The sequence below is a fragment of the Procambarus clarkii genome, chromosome 67 (assembly GCF_040958095.1).
Source record: "Procambarus clarkii isolate CNS0578487 chromosome 67, FALCON_Pclarkii_2.0, whole genome shotgun sequence".
NCBI lineage: Eukaryota > Metazoa > Arthropoda > Malacostraca > Decapoda > Cambaridae > Procambarus > Procambarus clarkii.
This window is the reverse complement of record NC_091216.1, coordinates 27160173-27181463: the sequence shown is the minus strand read 5'-3', so window position 1 is coordinate 27181463 and position 21291 is coordinate 27160173. Positions and strand designations below refer to the sequence as shown.

At 43.5% G+C, this 21291-nt stretch overlaps 1 protein-coding gene across 1 annotated transcript in view; it reads left to right on the top strand.

Moving 5' to 3' along the window:
• Positions 1-12747: 12747 nt before the first annotated feature.
• The window catches only part of LOC138355468 (retinoid-inducible serine carboxypeptidase-like), a 50879-nt gene continuing 42335 nt past the window's right edge, over positions 12748-21291 (top strand). Inside the window, exon 1 of the mRNA XM_069310576.1 lies at positions 12748-13190. Coding sequence (XP_069166677.1) covers positions 13127-13190 — 64 coding nt within the window. The 5' untranslated portion in view covers positions 12748-13126. The remainder of the gene's footprint in view (positions 13191-21291) is intronic.

The following is a 21291-nucleotide window of genomic DNA, read 5'->3' as shown; positions in this document are numbered from 1 at the left end:
CACACACACACACACACACACACACACACACTGCTTCCCCATTGCCGTCCCCTTTTTTGAAGTACAGGAAAAATTAAAAATTGTGAGTGAGGCTCACTCTAAATCTGCCCTTCACATACAAAGTTTTCTATTTGTCTTAAATCTTTTCACCTTTTTACAAGAAGGAACGACTTTGGGACAAGTGTTGCATAGTGTATGTTAAGATATTGTTTATGTGTTTGCAAACTCAAACCTTATAAGGGAATTTCCATATTCTTTGAAACACTCGAAATGTATTCAACATTTTCCACACTCCTCGCTGGTTATACGAAATGTTCTTTCATATAGAAATGTAAATAGAGAAAAAGTTACGTCCTGGATAAATAATCATCAACGTGTATATATATATATATGTGTGTGTGTGTTTGTTTGTGTAACCCAAATGGTCAGTGTTATTGTGGCAGCCATTATTGAGGGCCTGCCCACGCTCCTAGCCTAATGGGTCTAGGCACCTTAGACCAAACTCAACCAGTAAAAATGCACAAATGGAATGATAGACCATTTGGACACAATGGCCCCCATTGGACACAATAGCCCCATTGGACACAATGGCCCCATTGGACACAAAGCATCACTAAACTGTTGTACTAAATTGCCCCGAACCTAACCTATCCTAACTCTGGACCAACGGATTGAAAACGGAACATCACGTCAATTTTGCTAGCCACTGTGATGTCTCCAGTCCAAGTTTAGATAGTCCTTATAATAGCGATGTAAACCGTACATATATTGACGTAATGGATAGATAGTAAGAAGAATTTGGTACTACTGAATTTTAACGGAAACCCGTCCCCCGACTCCGTCCCCCATCCCTTCCCCTGATCCGTCCACCACCCCGGTTTCCCGCCCAGCCTCAAGCCCATTGTAAGAGGAAGCTAGCGGTTTGCGCTAGGAAATGTGTAATTATTTATGACGATATTAACCACATTCGTAAGCTCACACACACGCACATACGCTTATTATTATTATTATTAAACCCAGGCCCACATATATATAATGAAAGGAACAACGTTTTGGTCTGTCCTGGACCCTTAATAAATCGTACCTGAGTCCAGGAGAGTCCTGGTGTATTCATTGTTTTAAACCACGATATTATGACTTATTATCTGCGTTATTATGATCATTATTACTAAGGGCATAAGGGCCTGTGACTGCTGGCCAGAAAAGCACCCTTTAGTTATTACAATTTCACCCCCAGATTACGTTCAGGTTATGTAGCCTCGTGAGCTCATGCGCCACTGGAAGTGTAGCTGGCATCTGCAAGAGTCTTTTTCCGGTTGCTTTGTCAGGACATTACTTCTCCCTAGATAGATATATAACCTCCCCCGCGGGCACAGTATCCAACAGCAACGCCGAGTAAACGCCATTAACCGTTGAATTAACGTTGATTTGACGTAGAAATAGCGCCAGGCAGCACTGAATATTGTGCCCCAGTGGGCGGGTCAACACCACCGGGTCCAAGAATGTTCACACCCACAGATCTCCTTCCTCCAGGACACCTTATCCTCCTTATACCTGAAGATGGAGTAAGTACACAGTTCACATGATCTTCAAGAGTAGGAGCCGCGTACTTAGTACTTGGTACCTGGAAGTGATCAGGATAATGATTTGGGATGGGACGGGGGAAAGGAATGGTGCTCAATCACTCGGACGGTCGAAAATTGAACGTCGACCTGCATAAAGCAAGAACGTCGCTCTACCGTCCAACCCAACCACTTTGCAACATGAGGCTGATAAATCCTGCTTAGATGTGAGGTCAGGTGAACTGCTTTCCTTGAAATTCCAATTTTGGTTTACTGAAATTAAATTTGATCAAAGTCAAATATACCAAACAGAAATGGAACTAAGATCACAAACGAGAACTAAACTATAAAGTTATCATAGGGAGATAACTTTAAGATCAAAATTACGACAACTAGACTGCAAAGAGGGAGAAGTTAAGTGAGGTTATATAGAGAGTGAGAGTAGCCTAGCCCACCTCGTCTCAGATAACTCCTCCCAATATTTGCTCTGCCTTAAACTGCATCTCTCAACCCCACCCCCACTCTCCCCCCTCCAAGCTCTCTCTCTACCCCCACCCCTGAGTGTGTACACATAAGTTTATGCATACATGTACGTGCTTGTACATCCATGATCAATGAGTTTTGGGATATCTGACTGACGCTCGCTTGAGTTGATATAGGATGACTGGAGCAAATATAGTTGGCTTTGGAGAGACAAAGAGATAGACCAAGAGACCAAAGTTTCTTCAAGAGGCTTCACGCTACACCAGCCTCAACAACCTTGAATTTTTTGTTTGAGTTTTTGTCATATATATATATTTGATGCCCCCGAGCTCTTAGCGGAGTTTTCAGAGTACAAATATGCGAGGCTGACGCCAGAATGGTCGGCAGGTTCTTGTATTCTCTGTCGGGGCTCACAGAACCAACCAATCTGGTGTATGCTGTCTTCAGTTGGGCCACGAAGCTGAATGCTGTATTGTATCTTGTTCTTTAATTGTCGTAGTAATTATTTGTGTTATTATTTATGCTGTTTAGAAATTGTTGTTGTTGTTTAGGGTCGCCAAATGATAGATAATAACATAGTGATATTGTCTGTCATTGTATCTATTGACGTGTTTATTTTACAATGTTATTAGTAACAAAAAACGGTGTTAGATTGACGGGCAATCCCAAACGATTACGGGGAGTGACAGGCAGTGTTCGTTAGAGGGAATGACAGACAGTACTAGACAGATATAGGGAGTGACAGGCAGTGTTCGTTAGAGGGAGTGACAGACAGTACTAGACAGAGGGAGTGACAGACAGTACTAGACAGAGGGAATGACAGACAGTACCAGACAGAGAGTGACAAGCAGTAGCCTAGTAAGGACTTCCGGGTTATCAGACAGTGCAGGACGAGGTACAGTAACTCCCTGCGCTCTCTACTTAAGATAACGAGTGGGTGACGCCAGGGCTGGTTAAGTGAGCACTACCTCACACACACACACACACACACACACACACACACACACACACACACACACACACACACACACACACACACACACACACACACACACACACACACACATACGAGTACAAGCACACAAGAGTGCTTTTGAGTGGCAACCTGCCCCAATCCCACTACCCTTTGTACACCTGACCGCCAGTACACTACATAATCGCTATGTCAGAAGTATGATAGATAATATATGATAGATAGTATGATATGATATATATATATTACGGGCTCACCATAGCCCGTGCTACATGGAAATTTTGTTCTGGTAGCTGACTATTAAAACAACATGTATATCATGCGTGTTTGGCTTTTCATTCCCAGGTGCAGGTGACCAATGAGTAACGCTATCCTGGACTTGCTATCACGTAGTTGGGAGAGTGAGGTGGTTATCGCGCGTTTGGGGCCCCTGAGTGGTTCTGGCCGGCTCTCCCTACAGTGAGGTGGGTGTGTGTGTGTGTTTACTAGCGGGCTCTAGTTCTTGGGCCCGACTTGTTCATTTTATATGATGATTCTGTAAATTGTGTGATGATTTTGTAAATTCAGTGTTACTTGTGATACTTTTTGTAACTCCTGTAACTTGCACTCGAGTGGCTTGCACTCTAATTACTCGCACTCACATCTATTCTCAGAGCTTTCGTACATGCCTAAGAAGGTGAGAGCTTTATGCTAACGCCGCATATTATAATATTAGTCTTACATACGTAGGGCACAGAGTCTTGAAAGACTCCGGATTGAAATTTCTGAATCAAGTTCACGTTTATCGATTTAAGTGAATTATTGTGAGATAGGAGGCAGGGGAGCCTAGTCCTGCCGCCCTTTTTTGAGGTGCTGAAAAAGACGGTTGGAAAAGAAAGAAAAAGAGGCGAAAAGTGTACCATCTCCCTGGTGATGGTACACCAGTTAGATATGAGGAGCTCCATATTTGCATACAATGCGCATATCGCTAAGGTGTGTGTGTGTCTTGTGAGAGAGAGAGATAAAGAGATTTGGTGCGGTATCTGTACCCTCTCTATCTCCCTCTCCCCCAGATCACTATCTGGGGGAATCTCAGTCCCATATAATCCGGGTCTGTTGGCTGCTTCCCCTCCCCCCTCCCCCCCCCCCCACACCCCCTTTCAGAGGTGGGACGATAGTACCGGCCTCCTCCTCCTTCTCCTATCCGCCATTACCTTGCATGTATTAGGAGTGAACACTAGTAACCACTCGAACCATTCAGTGCCTCCTCTTAATATTTCACCATCTCTGGCCGGGCCAATCACGTTGATAACACAATTCCCGCCATAAGCGCGACGGTCTCGCTTCATGCAGGTCGGCGTTCAATCCCCCGACCGTCCAAGTGGTTAGGCACCATTCCTTTCCCCCGTCCCATCCCAAATCCTTATCCTGACCCCTTCCCAGTGCTATATAGTCGTAATGGCTTGGCGCTTTCCCCCTGATAATTCCCTCCCTCTCGCCATAAGCATCCTATCTCGCCAGGCAGATCTTATATATGCCCTCGGCTTACAACCAAACATCCCGGGGGTTCGATCCCCCGAGCAGACACGTTTGTGCGGCACGTTTTCTTTCACCTGATACCTCTGTTCACCTAGCAGTAAATCAAGTGCCCGGGAATTTTTTTAGGCAATCGTTGTGGGCTGATATGGCAGCAAACACTCTCCAGGCGACCATATATCTTGGATAAGTCGCTCCACAACATTGTCGCTTGGACCGTCGACTTCCTATGGTGTCACCTGCTGCATATTTACTTCTAATTTCGTTATGAAATTATATTATTTCAGAGTAAAAGTAGGTTTGATCATGTTCCGCCTTCAGCACCAACATTATGTGTCCGTGGTGTAGTGGTAAGACACTCGCCTGGCGTTCCGCGAGCGCAATGTCATGGGTTCGTATCCTGGCCGGGGAGGATTTACTGGGCGCAATTCCTTAACTGTAGTCTCTGTTTAACGCAACAGTAAAATGTGTACTTGGTTGTAACAACGATTCTTCGCGGCGGGGATCGTATTCCAGGGACCATAGGATTAAGGACTTGCCCGAAACGCTACGCGTACTAGTGGCTGTACAAGAATGTAACAACTCTTCTATATATCTCAAAAAAAGAAAAAAAAATTATAGTGAGTAAATATACCATAATTCTTCATTACTTACGTAATGCTAGAAGGATTTAGGTAAATTTGGGTAGATTTGGGTGATTCTATGGACGGCTACGAACTGCTTCCTGGGGATATGCGTCCGTGTATTAGTGACAAATATATGTACTAGATATAATAGAGGACAAATAAATTGGTTAGACAGGCGGGGTCCAAGAGCTAATAGCTCGATTCTGCAGACACAAATAGTAAACACACACACACACACAAAGCGTTATATGACAAAGAGTGCTGGGAAGACGGGACACCACGATCGTAGCTCTCATCCTGTAACTACACTTAGGTAATTACACTTAGGTAATTACACACGTGTATGTGTGTGTGTTAGTAGTTCGTAGCAGTTGATTAATTGACAGTTGACAGGCGGGCCGATAGAGCAGAGCTCAACCCCCGCAAGCACAACTAGGTGAATACGAGAGGAGAGGTCAGTAGGACTCACCGTAAACAACACAGTCGCAACGCAAGTAAACACATTGTAAACTGTAAACACGAGAGCTTGAGGGAGAGGAAAGTCTTATTTACCAACCCTGGGAGAGCTATGACAAACACCACACACAGAGGTGGTTGGGTACACTGCACCTTCCAAGACTGCCAGAAGGTCTAGGCGCACGTGTGTGCGCCTGCTACTCGAGGCCTTATGAGAGTGGCTTGGATCTGGCAGGCTGTTGATAAAATTGTAGTCCTGTGTGAAACATGATGTTGACATTCCATAGAGTTGTGACTTTCCACCCCCCCCCCCCCCAGACGATTTCAGAGAGCTTGTATCAGCTCTGTGGGGTACTGGGCAGGGTTTAACAAGCATTTACGGTGAGGGTCGTTCAGTATACAGTTACGGTGAGACTCGTTCAGTTAAAACAGCCGGGCGAAGCCTGTAACAGCGGTTCGATCCTATTCCGATTGATTGATGATTGATAAAGATTAAGCCACCTAAGAGATGGCACGGGCATGAATAGCCCGTAAGATCCTATTCTATTTACTATCCAGCCCGTCCTCATAAGCAAAGGGCCAAGGTCTATTCCATGCACCCGCCAACCCCCCCTGTTTATGAATGAAAAACGGTTGACACCAACCCGTCCTCGACTCAAGTCCATTACATCCAGCGGTCGACCCCACAGACGCATTCATAAATTTTAACATACTGTCCATTCAAAACGGGAATTTTCTCAAGTATAAATTAATATTATAATATATTAGCATATTGTGCATATATAGGCATAGGTTACGTTAGGTTAGGTGTTTAGGTTCTGTTGGCGATTATTTGTATTTGTAGTACGTGGGTGAAGCATTTATAGCGTTGTGATTCGAACAAAATTCGTCAGTGAAGCACTTGTTCCGGATATGTTCGAACGTCAGCAGTTGTGAGTCGTGTGTAAACCGTTTTTCATTCATAAACAGGGGGTTTGGCGGGTGCATGGAATCACTTTTGGATCTTTGTTTGGAGGACGGGCTGGTTGACACACGACTCCCAATCGATCACGTTCGAACACTTCCGGAACAAGTGCTTCACTGACGAATTTTGTTTGAACCACAACGCTGTAAATGCTTCACCCACGTACTACAAATACAAATAATCGCCAACAGAACCTAAACCCCTAACCTAACCAGTGCCTAAATATGCACAAAATGCTAATATATAATAATATTCATTTATATTTGAAAAAATTCCTGTTTTGAATGAACAGCATGTTAAAAATGATGAATGCGTCTTTGGGGTCGACCGCTGGATAGAATGGACTTTGAGAACGGGTTAGACTATTTGTTCACGCTGGGTTGTTTTGACCCTATCCCAGGGGACGGGGATGAGGTGGAGGGGGGACAGTTCGGCCCTCTGCGGGTAGGTGAGAGGGGGGGGGGGATACGGTGAGCCAGAGCATTAACCCATTCTCCTGTTAAAATAGTACTTTTTGTAACTTTTTTTTTATTATTATTATTATTATTATTTTCTACCAAAGACGTGGCCACACATTTACAATGCTAACCAACATATATACATTTTCTTCTGTCCTCCATGGACAGGGTTAGAGATCTGTTAAACATATAGTTCAGGGATTTATTGAACAATCAACCACAGAAGGTGATTCGGTACTTTTAAAATGCTAAGCTAACCTACATACGTAAATACATAGATTTTACATTCAGACGAGAAATACATTCTCGTCTGTCTTACAGAGGTGACAATGCTGACAAAATTGTCAACCACAAAAATGTAAGTAACTTTAATGAAGGTTAAAGTGGAATACGTGGGAGCGTGTAAACTCTAAAGAAAAAACACAAGGAAAGTAACAGACCATATAAGAAGAAAGTAACAAGTCGTACGAGAGAAGAAAGTACCAGGTCGTACGAGAGAAGAAATTAACATAACAGGGGCAACTATAGACCAGTAACAAGTTACTCGAGGTAACGTGTTACTTAGGGGGTATCCAGGACCCACCAAGAGCGGCTGTCGACCTCTGTGTGTCTCAATATTTACAGAGCCTCCAAGATAAATCATTTCTGTATGAGTTCAGTCACCAGAGACTAGGCTATCTACCAATATTCTCATATCCCCGAGCTCTGGCGGAATATTTTCAAAGTGTTTATATAAAAAAGGACTATGTAGCAGGAATATTATGAAGGAACCACATAAAAACACAACTTGGAACTTTGTTGTGCTACATGACCCCCGGTATATTTAAGGAATGATAACAATCAGGTGTTAAGAGAGAGAGAGAGACACACACGTGGAGGGAGGCCGGTTTAGTAATTGTTTACATAAGACCTGGATGGGTCTATGACTTCACTTATGTGACCCTCCTCCTATCAACCTGACCTCAATAACGGATAAACTACTGAATTTGATAACAACGGCTGAAGCTGAAAAGAACATTTGAAGCTGGTTTATATTCGCTAACAGCTTCGTTCACAAACTGCCTTCAATTCACTAACAACTTCCTTCATTGGGAGCTCTATTCATTTCCAACCTGTATTCCAAACCCTTCCTGGGTCAACATAGCCAAAACACCTTACCTCACACTTATCTACTAGCCTAACACTGCACAAACCCCACAACACATATTAAAATTATTTGGCATTTGAGACAAAAAAGAATGTTTTGTTATTACGTGGTATAAAATATTCATCACGTCGGTTGGTTGTCAGATGTATAAATGAAAAATTAATTTATTTACATCACAAACAGACGATACATATACTTTTGTACATAGATGGAAGACGGTTTGTGTATTTAGAGGACGATTTCGGAGTGCAGCAGGAGGCTTTAGCCATTTGTGCTGTAGAGTACCTTCTACCGCTAATGTAGAGTACCTTCTACTGCTGTTGTAGAGTACCTTCTACTGCTGTTGTAGAGTACTTTCTACCGCTGTTGTAGAGTACCTTCTGCTTCTGCTGTTCTGTGTTGTTGAGTACTTTTTGCTGCTGTTGTCACTTGTTGAGTACCTTCTCTTGCTGTTGCGTGTTGTAGAGTACCTTCTGCTCCTGCTGTTCTGGGCCGAGGCCGCGCCACACCTGCCAGGGGTCATTGTAACCAACCCACAGTAGACAAATATTTTCCTTGATATGTAAATAAACGGTGGAGATCTGGAGTGATTGTGGTAGGGTTGGTCTCTTGTGTTGGTCCTTGCTTTGGGCCTCCAGGTTCCACCCAGATAATGGCTGATCGACAGCCTATAGGCGCCAGGAGTCGCGTCAACTGACTCGCCTCGAATTGGACTTTGTTTCCCCAGGGGCAGCTCACAGAGACTGGACTTGATTCCTCTAGGCACCCAACAGGGACTTCTTCCGCGATATTTAAATTTAGGAAAGCCCGTGAGTTATTTTGAAGAATAAAAAATGCATTATTAAAGAAATCTGGAATGTTTTCGTGATTTTTATTATTAAATTTGATATTGAATTAAAATTAAATTGTCTCTGGAAGGTTTGATGGCTTGACTAGGCTAGACGACCATATAGAATAACACACTTTCCAAATCGTTATACAAACTTGGTCCAGTTTTTGTGAATTTGTGATTGTCAGTCTTACGCATAAACGCCTGTCAAGTCATACGCATTATTATAATAAATGTTATTTGTATAATTATTGTAATTGTAATTATTATTAGCTTTCGTAGTTCTCCATAGAGCCTCGTAACTACCAATTCAGGACTCGTCTCCTCTGCCCTACTTTCTCCAATACTTTCCCTATCAGCTCTCTGCTTTGCTAATATATATTTCTTTCATCGTCGTATTTTGTGTGCAATTAACTTTTCTGTCGCCAGTGAATGATCTTTTATTCAGTATATTGTAAAATGAGTCTACTTTTTCAATGAGATTAAATTTAATAAAATTAATTCAAACTGAAACATAAGAATATAAGAACATGGGTCAGACTGCATCACTGATGCCTATCTTGAGAGGTTATCTTGAGATGATTTCGGGGCTTTTTTAGTGTCCCCGCGGCCCGGTCCTCGACCAGGCCTCCACCCCCAGGAAGCAGCCCGTGACAGCTGACTAACACCCAGGTACCTATTTTACTGCTAGGTAACAGGTAACAGTGAATCACTGCCTACTGGCAGTGATTCAAGCATTTCCACTCGTGTACTTGTCCTATTTTAAACAACTTACCAAGTTCTAACCGCAATAATGCTAATTGGTAATTTATACCACTCGTCATTACCAAACCAATTTTGTCTGTATTCCTTTAAAATCAGAATTTCTCCGATTTATTTCAATTATTCCTTCTGACCTGGTTTGATACAATACTTTATTTATTTATTTATATTCAAGAAGGTACATGGGTTGTGAGAATCTAATTTTCAATTTCTTTTTTTATTATGCACCCCATACACATCCCGTGGGCGGTGGTGAAAAGGGTTACAGAGGCAAATATAATGGGTTCAGGAACCCCTTAGTTCATTTAGCTAAGTAAGTGACAATCTTGTGAAGCTAGTTACACAATTATTTATATTACATATACATGTACATATAGATATACAATCATTTACACAAATACATATACATATCGATAATCTTTCTATATCACAAGTGATTCAATAACATTGATGTTCTTATATTCTTGCAAAGCCACTAACACGCACTGCGTTTCGGCTTTGTTTATCTTCCTCTTGTAAATGACCTTGAATCACTTGTTGACTGCTATCATATGTCTCTTGTCGTTGTTGTTGTTGTTGTTATAGATTCAGCTACTCGGAACAAGTTCCAAGTAGCACGGGCTATGGCGAGCCCGTAGTGGACTTACTTGGCATAGGAGCGGTGCTGAGCTCCTGTGCTGTAACTCTTGTCCTTCGGCTCGCAATAAAATGGATTGATTGATGAAGATTAAGCCACCCAAAAGGTGGCACGGGCATGAATAGCCCGTAAGTGGTGGCCCATTTGAGCCATTACCAGTATCAATAGATGATACGGGAGGTCTGTGGAGGTGCGACTGCACCCTGCGTGACGGGAGATGTCTCCCGTCAATAAAATGGAAGTAAAGTTTCTCCAAAGCTGTCTTCTTAAGAAAGGTGCCAAAGTTCATCCCCAAGGAAATTATAGCTGAGATATCAGATATCAGCTGGACAATGTTGAAATATGCGAATTTGAATGCGATAAATATCTTGTTATGATTAATGGAAATCTTGAGATGTATAACTGTTTAAAATATGGCAAAAATAAATCTTTAGAAACTGTACAAAAATTTAAAACAAAGTTAATCTTAGGCATTAGTACTGAACAGATATTAAAAAAATAATATTTTGTTTAATAGATATTAAAAAAGTGAATATTTTGTTTTAGTAAGGCGAAGAGAAAGGGAGAAATATGAGTTTCGACTGGATGAAAGGTTATAACAGAGAGCTATAAATATGGTGGTAAATATGTCAACACATCATAGAACTCGACACAGCGGATACAAGTCAGATAAGTTCAAAATCAGAAAAGACCTGGGGACAGATTCACGAAGCAGTTACGCAAGTACTTACGAACATGCACATCTTTCTTCAATCTTTGACGGCTTTGGTTATATTTATTAAACATTACAAACCTGAAAAGCCTCCTAATCAACTGTTATTGTTGTTATAAACAGTCTTCTGGTGCTTCGGAGCTCATTAACTGTTTAATAATTGTAAACAAAGCCGCCAAAGATTAAAAAAAAGACGTACAGGTTCTTAAGTGCTTGTGTAACTGCTTCGTGAATCTGGCCCCTGGATAATTATCGGTTTGGAAATAGGGTTGCATATTTACGGAACACGTTTTTATGTAATTTTGTGGAGACATGGGGGGATAGGCCTATGTGTGGGTGTGTTTAGAGGGGGTGGGGGGGTTGTGGGCCACCAGCAATGAAGCAGACAACATGACATATCTCACGTAGGCCTGAGGCCTGTGGCCCAGCCTACTCTATTCCAATCCTCAACTGGAGAGGACTCCAATCAATTCGATACACAACTAATTAAAACTATTGCTCAGACTGCAGAATTGAAGATAGAAAACTGGTAAAATATAAAATAGAAAACTACAATTAACGGTCAAAATTAAGGAAAAGGACACGTTAAATGGTCGTAATTTAGAAGAAAACAATCTAAGCCTTCAAATTTGGGATAGTTTAACAGTAGGTCTTATTGAGTGTTCTCCAAATTATATTGGAAAGTGGATGTAGTGGGTGGTTAAGGAATAGGTGGTGGGGGACAGGGAGTTGATGGTTGGTGTGGGTAACCAGGGAGAGATTAGGGGGGTTGGTTTGGTGGGGCCTTGGTGGGGGGGGGGGGGTTAATGGCGTCTGGTCCACCAGTAGGCATGCAGTGCTTGCTTGACTTTATATTTCCATTTACTTTTAACAAATAAAGCTGATGATTTCCATGTATATATGATTACACATTGTTGATAGGTCGTGTTGTAATTACACTCAGTGGGCTTGGCAATAATACTGTATTTTGAAGGGATTCTATAGCACTACGTCGTGGGAAATTAACTTACGAATCGATCACCGAATCGAAGCATATACGTCTCACCCCGAGAGAAAAGTATAAAAGATTAAATGTCTGTCATTCTCCATTCACAGCCTAGCCACCAGAGCGGGTGTTTCCTCTCTACATCCTCGCGTGTTTGAAGACAAGATATTTATGACTGAATTTGATATCACAAGCACGGGTCTACCTTGTGTTCGAAGACCACCAGCCACCAAGCTGTGTACATTATCATCACTAGTGGTATGTAGTTGTCTCTGATTTATTTGCTAGTTTTATTTATAACTGAATTTTATTTGGCTAGGTATTTGATTATTTTGAAATATTAATTAATTTAAGACATGTGTTTGTGTATGTTATATTTTACGTGATATATATTTCCTGTTGTCAAATAGTGTTCTTATCGGTATAATTTTCTCCTTGTTCCTTTATTGTTAACGTCCTTATTGCTGTGCATTGTTCGTAATGCGGGTCTTGACTACTATCTTGCCCCGAAGGCGTTGCACCACCTTGCGGTGGCAAGAACTTTTTGTATACATGGAATTTGAGTGACGCCACAAAGTGTCCTACTCGTTGGCTGTAAACAGCTGCCGTGGCTCTTCTCTCCATTGAATAACACTTGTCTCGTGTGTACAACAGTTGAGCTGTTCCAAGCTGTTGTTTTGAAGAACGTTTAAGTGCTGTTGTGGGAGCCAGACGGCGCCGACCACGTGACTACACCTCCTCCCTACTCGGCAATGATCGGCACGAAACATTACGATACAATTTAACCCGATTATTCCGAACTTGCGTATTGTATCGTCGAAAGATTTTTACGTACAAGCGCCACAGCTATATCCTCGCGAATCGCCACACAAACTAGCCATTTTGTAATGGTAAATTAGGGGAAAATAATGGGTTTTTGATAAGGGTGCGTGGTTACCGCCGGGGGAGGTGCGCGTGGATGGGCCGGGTGGCGCGGCCGGCGCTCCCTAGTGTGTTTACATCAGTGAGTGAGGCAGCATGAATCCCACAATTCTCTTCCTCGTCTCGGTATTGATAGTGACAACGCTTGGCACCGCTGACGGTAGGTGCTCTAGTGGCTTTGGCGTAGTTTAGAGGTGTCGGGCTTTGGTGTTTGTGCGTTAGGTTGGTAATTTTGTGTTTGTGGAGGGTTTTGTTGCGTGGTCTGTCCTTGACGGGCTTGTTGAGCTGTGTATGTATGGCGCCTTTTGAGGGGGGGGGGACATCGTTTTCTTCCTGTTTGTTTACTTAGCTATGTGCGTTTGTGTGTATATCGACTCTTAGATACTATTGGGCTTCTTAATTAAGACGGCGTATAATCGTAGTTAACAGGCTATTACGCAGAGCTCGTGTTAACGCCTTACACACGTGAGCCTAACGGTATGGTGATTGTTCCTGGTAGTCTTGGGATTCCCCTTATAAGACAATTTTCCGTGTGGCATCACTAGTTGTAAACTTCTTAACTGGGAGGACAGGGGGGGGGGGATCCTATACGGTATAAGCCATTATTTACTAAATTTATAAAATTATATGAAATTTGTACTAGTTTAAATCTGAACATGGGCGAAGTGGTAGACGCAAATGAAGTTTATACTACCTCATTAGTTTTTTTTTATGGTTTATTACGTATGTGTAGCGAGCTTAAATAAGTACTTTGACTATATCAATATAAAATTATGGTAATATTGGTTTAATACAGGGATGTAACTGACCTTATCAATGTGCACTTGGTTCCTATCGTGGTTTCAGAAAAGATTGTACAGAGAATGGGGTGCTAAAATCATAGGCACTTAACTTTTACTGTATTTGGAAACATTTTAATTTTGCTAGGATAATGAAAGCCTCGAGTAGCCATTTTAGTCGTATTTGCAGTTGCTGAATAGATTCCAAACATGGCCCCTGTTTTAACAATGAAATAGTTTAGTACATTATATAAATTGGGATCTGAACATTGTTAGCTGTAAGGTTGTGTAAATGAAAATACCAGGAAAGGTATGGCATCTCTAAGATAATTTTAAAGCATCGATTTCGGTGATTTGGGTAGGGAAATTTTGGCCATGCGTTAGTTTAATTATGGTAATAGTTGCATTCATTCTAGCACTTTAGCTATAGTAATGTAATTCTACAATGTTCCAAGTTTTGGTACAGACCCGGTTACCGGATCCTTTCCCTTTCGGTTTACCGAATCCATATTCTACGCTTTACCGTAGTTTGGTTATTCCTCTTAACTCCCATAGAGGTATCTCTAACATAACTGCAAAATATTTGCCTCGGCTGTGCAGCTGGCAGCTACGTGGCCTCCCAGGCATCGTACCCTGTAACCTGTTGCCAAAAAGTCTCCTTCAAGCCGCGTACTTCACATTCCTCTCGGCGGGTGGTCTATATCTACACTCGCTACGTAACTCCTGCGTAATTTTGCGAAGATCTTGTCCAATAAAATGCTACATAGTTATCCCGACTTGGGCAGTTTCAACATTCTTTTGACGCTGTAAAGGTTCGTCGTCTGTAGCCGCCCCCCCTTTCCCGGTCTGTGAATTCTTAGTGTGTTGTAAATATGTTCAGCTTTAAAAGTGGTGTTTCAGCTTTACAAATGTAAAAAGTGCTACTGTGGACTCTGAAAAAGTTTGAACCAATTGGTGGTGGTGGTTGTCAATTATAACGTGTTGGCGTCTTGGCATAACTATAATTTTGACTTGTGAATATAAACTTTTGCCAAATTAGTAAGACACTCCATGCAACTTGCATTTTCATTCCTCAGTGCAATAAGAAGCTAGTGACGATGCAACGACCAGAGCCACCCAGAGCCACCAGCGTAGCTGCAGCGCTATCCACAGCCCGGTGGTCTATACCGTCAACGTGGGCCTCGGCCAACCGCAAGAAGGAATACAGCGTGTCGGATTCTTCGCCGTCATCGTCGCCGACGTCGTCGCTGCTAAACATCAGTATAAAGCAGAACTGGTGGTGCACCAGCTGTCGGCGGCCGAGGGAGGAATGCGAGTGTTTGTGTGTGATATCTTAAGAGCCACAGCATTATGTCGCTGCAGGTGGTGGTGTGGCTTTGGGCGAGGGAGCTCGTTGATCTCTCGTTTTCAGTAGACTGTCCTCGGGCAGGAAGCTAGAATAAATGTTCATTTGTAAAGTGCATGAAGTGCTGTACGTGTATTTAGTTAGTGACAAGGCCGTTGCTGACTGATGGCAATCAAAGATGGCATGACTTTCAATCTGAAAAATTAAAATACCTCGCAGGTAAAATAAAAATTGGAGACTACAGATCGTCCAGGCTTTTGCATTGGTTAGTCTTGAGTTTTGATTCTCTTTAAATTCACTGTTTCATTATCTTAAGATAGTCATGAAACTTCCAATCTACTTCACACATTTGTATTTAATATTTATTGGAATTTTGTACTGTATTAAAGATACATTGGTATAGATGTCTCTTTAAATAGTAACCCTAATTTCTTCTGGACGTATGCAGTGGTAAGTTGTGCTTTAATGAGGCTATTCTCATGTGATCGATGAGGCTAATAAGGAGGTAATCACGAAGGTGTACTATTCGACAGTTAAATTACATTGCCGAAAGATATGGTGTAAACCGTCTGCTTCTGTAAGTGCTTCACGCTAAATTTTCACCCTGGTGTGAGTGCTCGTGCTAGCTAACGAATTGTAAATCTTCATGGTGACCTCCCTAGTATTAAAAACTTAATATCTAGTAATAAAAGGTGTTCTAACGTAATGTAACTTTACGTCAACATTTGGACCTTCATATGTAATCGCAAACATTTCATTGTCATGCATTTACTCAGAATCTGATAAAATAATGTTATATTATAAACTAAGGTGTTAGTTTTAAGTTTCCCAGACTGCATTTGCACTTAAACCATTTCAGACCATCCCCCATATACATTTAGATCATAACATAAATGTTGCTCAATCTAGAATTTATTTTTTTATAAATACATTAATCAGTTTAACAATTCATAGTAGCTATTTATTGTTAGGTTTTAATGTGGTTACGAAGGTAATTGTTCCTCTAGTAGTTTCGATTTCCACTATTGTAGATAGTTTATGGCACGTGGATTACAGGTTGTGATAAAATTATCTTGACAGTTCTAGAGACCAATGATTTGGGAAACTGTACATTGTTGGTGCTCGCTGCTATTTTAATTGCACTAAAAGATGTGAAAGTACAGACTGGTGGGCATTGTTAGGAGCCTGCATTATGTAAGATGTTCCTGGTAGGGTGAAGAATATTAATTTCCATGTTTCCCAAAAGTGGCCAAAACACTTAATTTTAATAGCCTGTAAATTGGCTGTTTTTGACATATCTTGTAGCAGTTTTACACTGCAGCCCTACACATGCCTTATTAGTCCTTAAATTAAACATCTGGTATTGACAATTGCCTGTGTATATAGTTTAGTTTTGTTCCTATAGGCATTTAATATTTTGAAGTTTATATTGTACCTTAAGTTTAGCTAAAGGTAAGGTGCTGTAGATTTAGCTTGAGTAAAAGATGTGTGCACAGGCTTCACAGAATTAAGTGACAAGCCTTGCAATGTTTCAAGGATGATTAGCTTTAGTTTTTTACGTGAATTGGCTGCAGTATACTGCAGTAAAACAATGTATGTACAGGTGCTCTTGTATTAAACTAATAAATTTAGTGTTATTTTTTTTCTTCCTTTATTTGCTTGAATGTAATTCGGATCTTTTTGTTGCACTAATCTCTAAATGTAGATTAAAATAGGTTGATTTTATGGTCAAAATTTCAATGTGCTCGTTTTACTGTTATAGGCCTATGGTAGGTCTGTCGGTTTAGATAAAACATTTTTACCACACTGGCCTGATGTATTGGAAAAGTAAATTACATAAAATGCCTAAATGTTAAGTTTAAAATTGTGGATTCAAAAGGGTTTGGTATTGAGGGTATAGAAACAAGATACTGTGTGTAGATGTGTGATTTTTCAGCGGCTAGAAAGTTTGGCATAAAGCCTTAATCATGGCAACATTATGCTTGTGTTGAAAATATTACAGTATTCATCTGTAATAGCATTGAAGTCCCTCACTGAATGTGGTAAACTGGCAAAGATATGCAGTTATTTTTCTTAGAGCAAAAGTTGCTGTGATTTAAGTACGACAAATACGACGTGTTTAGGTTAGTATTTTTAAATGTTCAGTTTAGTACTGCAAATTACAAATATTGTACATGCTTTCCGTAAGTTAAAATATAATTAGCGTGGGCAAATCGTGCCTTTCGTAAGTTTTTTTTTTTTTTCTCCTCTCCTTTAGTTAGGAACAGGATAACTGGATAGGGTTTCGGGAGTTCTACTCGCCCAAGGCTCGACTTGTGATAACTTGGTTCAACAGACTATTGCTTGGAGCGGCCTGCATACTCACACGCCCACCACAGCCCGATTGACAGATTCTTTCAAGAAGTGCCAGACCAAAGTGGCTCTTGAATACATCCACCTTCGTTCCGACAATTATTTTATTAGGATGCATAACTACTGGATCTTGTAAGGCATGCCTACTGAAGCCCATAGTGTTGGGAAGTGGTGGTTGTGGGTAAAATTTGGTTTACATATTTAACCTTGACACAACCACGAACGCTCAAACAGGCAATACATCATACGGAAGAGATGCACAGTTGTTAGTTGCACAGGTGTTCTGCCATAAATGTGTTTATTTGGTAATATGTGCAGCCGAGCAGTTTTTATCTTTACTGCAGAAAGTTTTTATTCTGGAAAACTATACTGATATTTAATTCTTTCGGAGGTAGGTAAAGTGTCGCGTGGGAGGCATAAGATAGTAGTCGAAGTAATTTAAACATTGAATAAAAACTAGAGCTCGAATGATTGCTATATAAACTTTAAAACAATTGATTACCAAATCTAAAGGCATAATATCCATTCATTCGTTGGTATGGAAGTTGGCGTATTATCCAGCCCCCTCTTCGTAAAGGGAGAAAGCGCCAAGCAATTAAGACTTCATAGCACATGGAAAGGACAAGGATTTAAGATGGTACGGAGGGGGATGGAATGGTGGCCAACCACTTTGACGGTCGGGGAGTCTTGGTAAATGACAAGGAATGGTTAGTCAAACCGCATCGCCATCTCTTGACCCCAGTGTACACACTTGATCATTAGTAACTCACTAACACAAGCGGGCACACTTTAAGGAATTGAACATGCTCTACGACTCGCCAGAGCCAAACCCATTGTCGAACTGATTGTCCAGCTTGTGCAATTGTGTATCTAGTCATGTAACACTGTTTTTCCTTAAGTTAACATTGTAATTTTGTTATAGGCGTTCTGGTTCTGTTGGCAATTACTGGCCACACTGCATGTTGAAGACATATTTGAGGATGCTGCATCCCCCCTCCCCCACTGGGAGGATGTTGCATCCCCCCTCCACTGGGAGGATGCTGCATCCCCCCTCCCCCACTGGGAGGCTGCTGCATCCCCCCCTCCCCCACTGGGAGGATGCTGCATCCCCCCCTCCCCCACTGGGAGGATGCTGCATCCCCCCTCCCCCACTGGGAGGATGCTGCATCCCCCCCTCCCCCACTGGGAGGATGCTGCATCCCCCCCTCCCCCACTGGGAGGATGCTGCATCCCCCCCTCCCCCACTGGGAGGATGCTGCATCCCCCCCTCCCCCACTGGGAGGATGCTGCATCCCCTCCTCCCCCACTGGGAGGCTGCTGCATCCCCCCCTCCCCCACTGGGAGGATGCTGCATCCCCCCTCCACTGGGAGGATGTTGCATCCCCCCCTCCCCCACTGGGAGGATGCTGCATCCCCCCCTCCCCCACTGGGAGGATGCTGCATCCCCCCCTCCCCCACTGGGAGGATGCTGCATCCCCTCCCCCACTGGGAGGCTGCTGCATCCCCCCCTCCCCCACTGGGAGGATGCTGCATCCCCCCCTCCCCCACTGGGAGGCTGCTGCATCCCCCCCTCCCCCACTGGGAGGCTGCTGCATCCCCCTCCCCCACTGGGAGGATGCTGCATCCCCCTCCCCCACTGGGAGGATGCTGCATCCCCCCTCCCCCACTGGGAGGATGCTGCATCCCCCCTCCCCCACTGGGAGGATGCTGCATCCCCCCCTCCCCCACTGGGAGGATGCTGCATCCCCCCCTCCCCCACTGGGAGGATGCTGCATCCCCCCCTCTCCCACTGGGAGGATGCTGCATCCCCCCTCCCCCACTGGGAGGATGCTGCATCCCCCCCTCCCCCACTGGGAGGATGCTGCATCCCCCCCTCCCCCACTGGGAGGATGCTGCATCCCCCCCTCCCCCCACTGGGAGGATGCTGCATCCCCACCTCCCCCACTGGGAGGATGCTGCATCCCCCCCTCCCCCACTGGGAGGATGCTGCATCCCCCCTCCCCCCACTGGGAGGATGCTGCATCCCCCCTCCCCCATTAGGAGGATGCTGCATCCCCCCCTCCCCCCACTGGGAGGATGCTGCATCCCCCCCTCCCCCACTGGGAGGCTGCTGCATCCCCCCTCCCCCACTGGGAGGATGCTGCATCCCCCCTCCCCCACTGGGAGGATGCTGCATCCCCCCTCCCCCACTGGAGGCTGCTGCATCCCCCCCCCCTCCCCCACTGGGAGGATGCTGCATCCCCCCCTCCCCCACTGGGAGGCTGCTGCATCCCCCCTCCCCCACTGGGAGGATGCTGCATTCCCCCCTCCCCCACTGGGAGGATGCTGCATCCCCCCTCCCCCACTGGGAGGCTGCTGCATCCCCCCCTCCCCCACTGGGAGGATGCTGCATCCCCCCCTCCCCCACTGGGAGGATGCTGCATCCCCCCTTCCCCACTGGGAGGATCCCCCCCTCCCCCACTGGGAGGATGCTGCATCCCCCCCCCCCCTCCTCCACTGGGAGGACGCAACCCCCTTTACTCATCGTCCTGCTGCGGTTACTTCACATACTTTGCTCAGTCTACCCTCCCCGGCCCCCCCCCCCCCCATAAAAATCCCCAAATCCCTGGCCTGGATTTTTGTTCATACTTGATTGACGCGTCGTGTTCGTTTCCGCTAATTAGTTCTTGCAGTTGATATTTGCATTTTCTCACTTAAGTCGTTATTGTAAAAGTTTTGTGCAAATATGTTCTGCCTGCAGAGCACGTTAAGAGATTCACTTGTTAGGCTTCTAGTGCCGAAGCCTCGCGATAAACCCACTACACATTACACCGTGCATCTAGATTGTATTCCACCAAGTTGTGCTTGTGGGGGTTGAGCTCTGGCTCTTTGGTCCCGTCTCTCAACTATCAATCAACTGGTGTACAGGTTCCTGAGCCTACTGGGCTCTTATCATATCTATACTGTATTTAAAACTGTGTATGGAGTCAGCCTCCACCATATCACTGCCTAATGCATTCCATTTGTCAACTACTGACACTAAAAAAGAATCGAATGTCTATAGCTCATTTGGGCACTTAATTTCGACCTGTGTCACCTAATGCCTCTGCCCCTTAAGTTAGTCTTTATATACCCTATCAATTCCTTTGAGAATGAATTTGTAATTGTCAGTAAGGAGCTGTTCCCGTGGTCATCAGGTGGATGAAGCTGGTGCAATACAGATGGTCGTTGTCACCCATTGGCTCCCTCGCGGCCTTCACAGCAACCACTTGCTTCAACCATTCATCCTTCAAGACCTTTATTAGCACCTCCTGGTGGTGTCCAGGCCGGCTGGCAAGCGAGAGTGAAGGTTTTACTTAAAATAGATTCGTATACGAAGTAAGTTATATGGTATTAATAGAGAAATACATATAAATTAACATAAATGCCGATGTCGAGCCTGGTACTTTACTAGGAAGCTTTGAGGGCATCAGTAACAGCTCGAATAATGAGAATTAGGATATTGTTGTCTTGTCTATATGTTGGTATGATTAGATAAGCCTCATTTTGCCTTACAGAGATAAATCTGAGGATTATTGGCGGTAGTTGTCGTCTATAATAAGCTGGACATCGAAGAATTCCTTATCACATATAAACATCTAACATCAACCTAAGGTTTATTACCTTAAGGATAAGCTCAAGTGTCAGTCCTTATTTTGTGGATGGTACTCGGTACCTCGTCCCGCCATGCATTGCTGTAAAATAATAGTATTTGTCTAGAAAAAATTTATGATCGAAAATAGAGAAGGAAAATCTTGTGGTCAGGG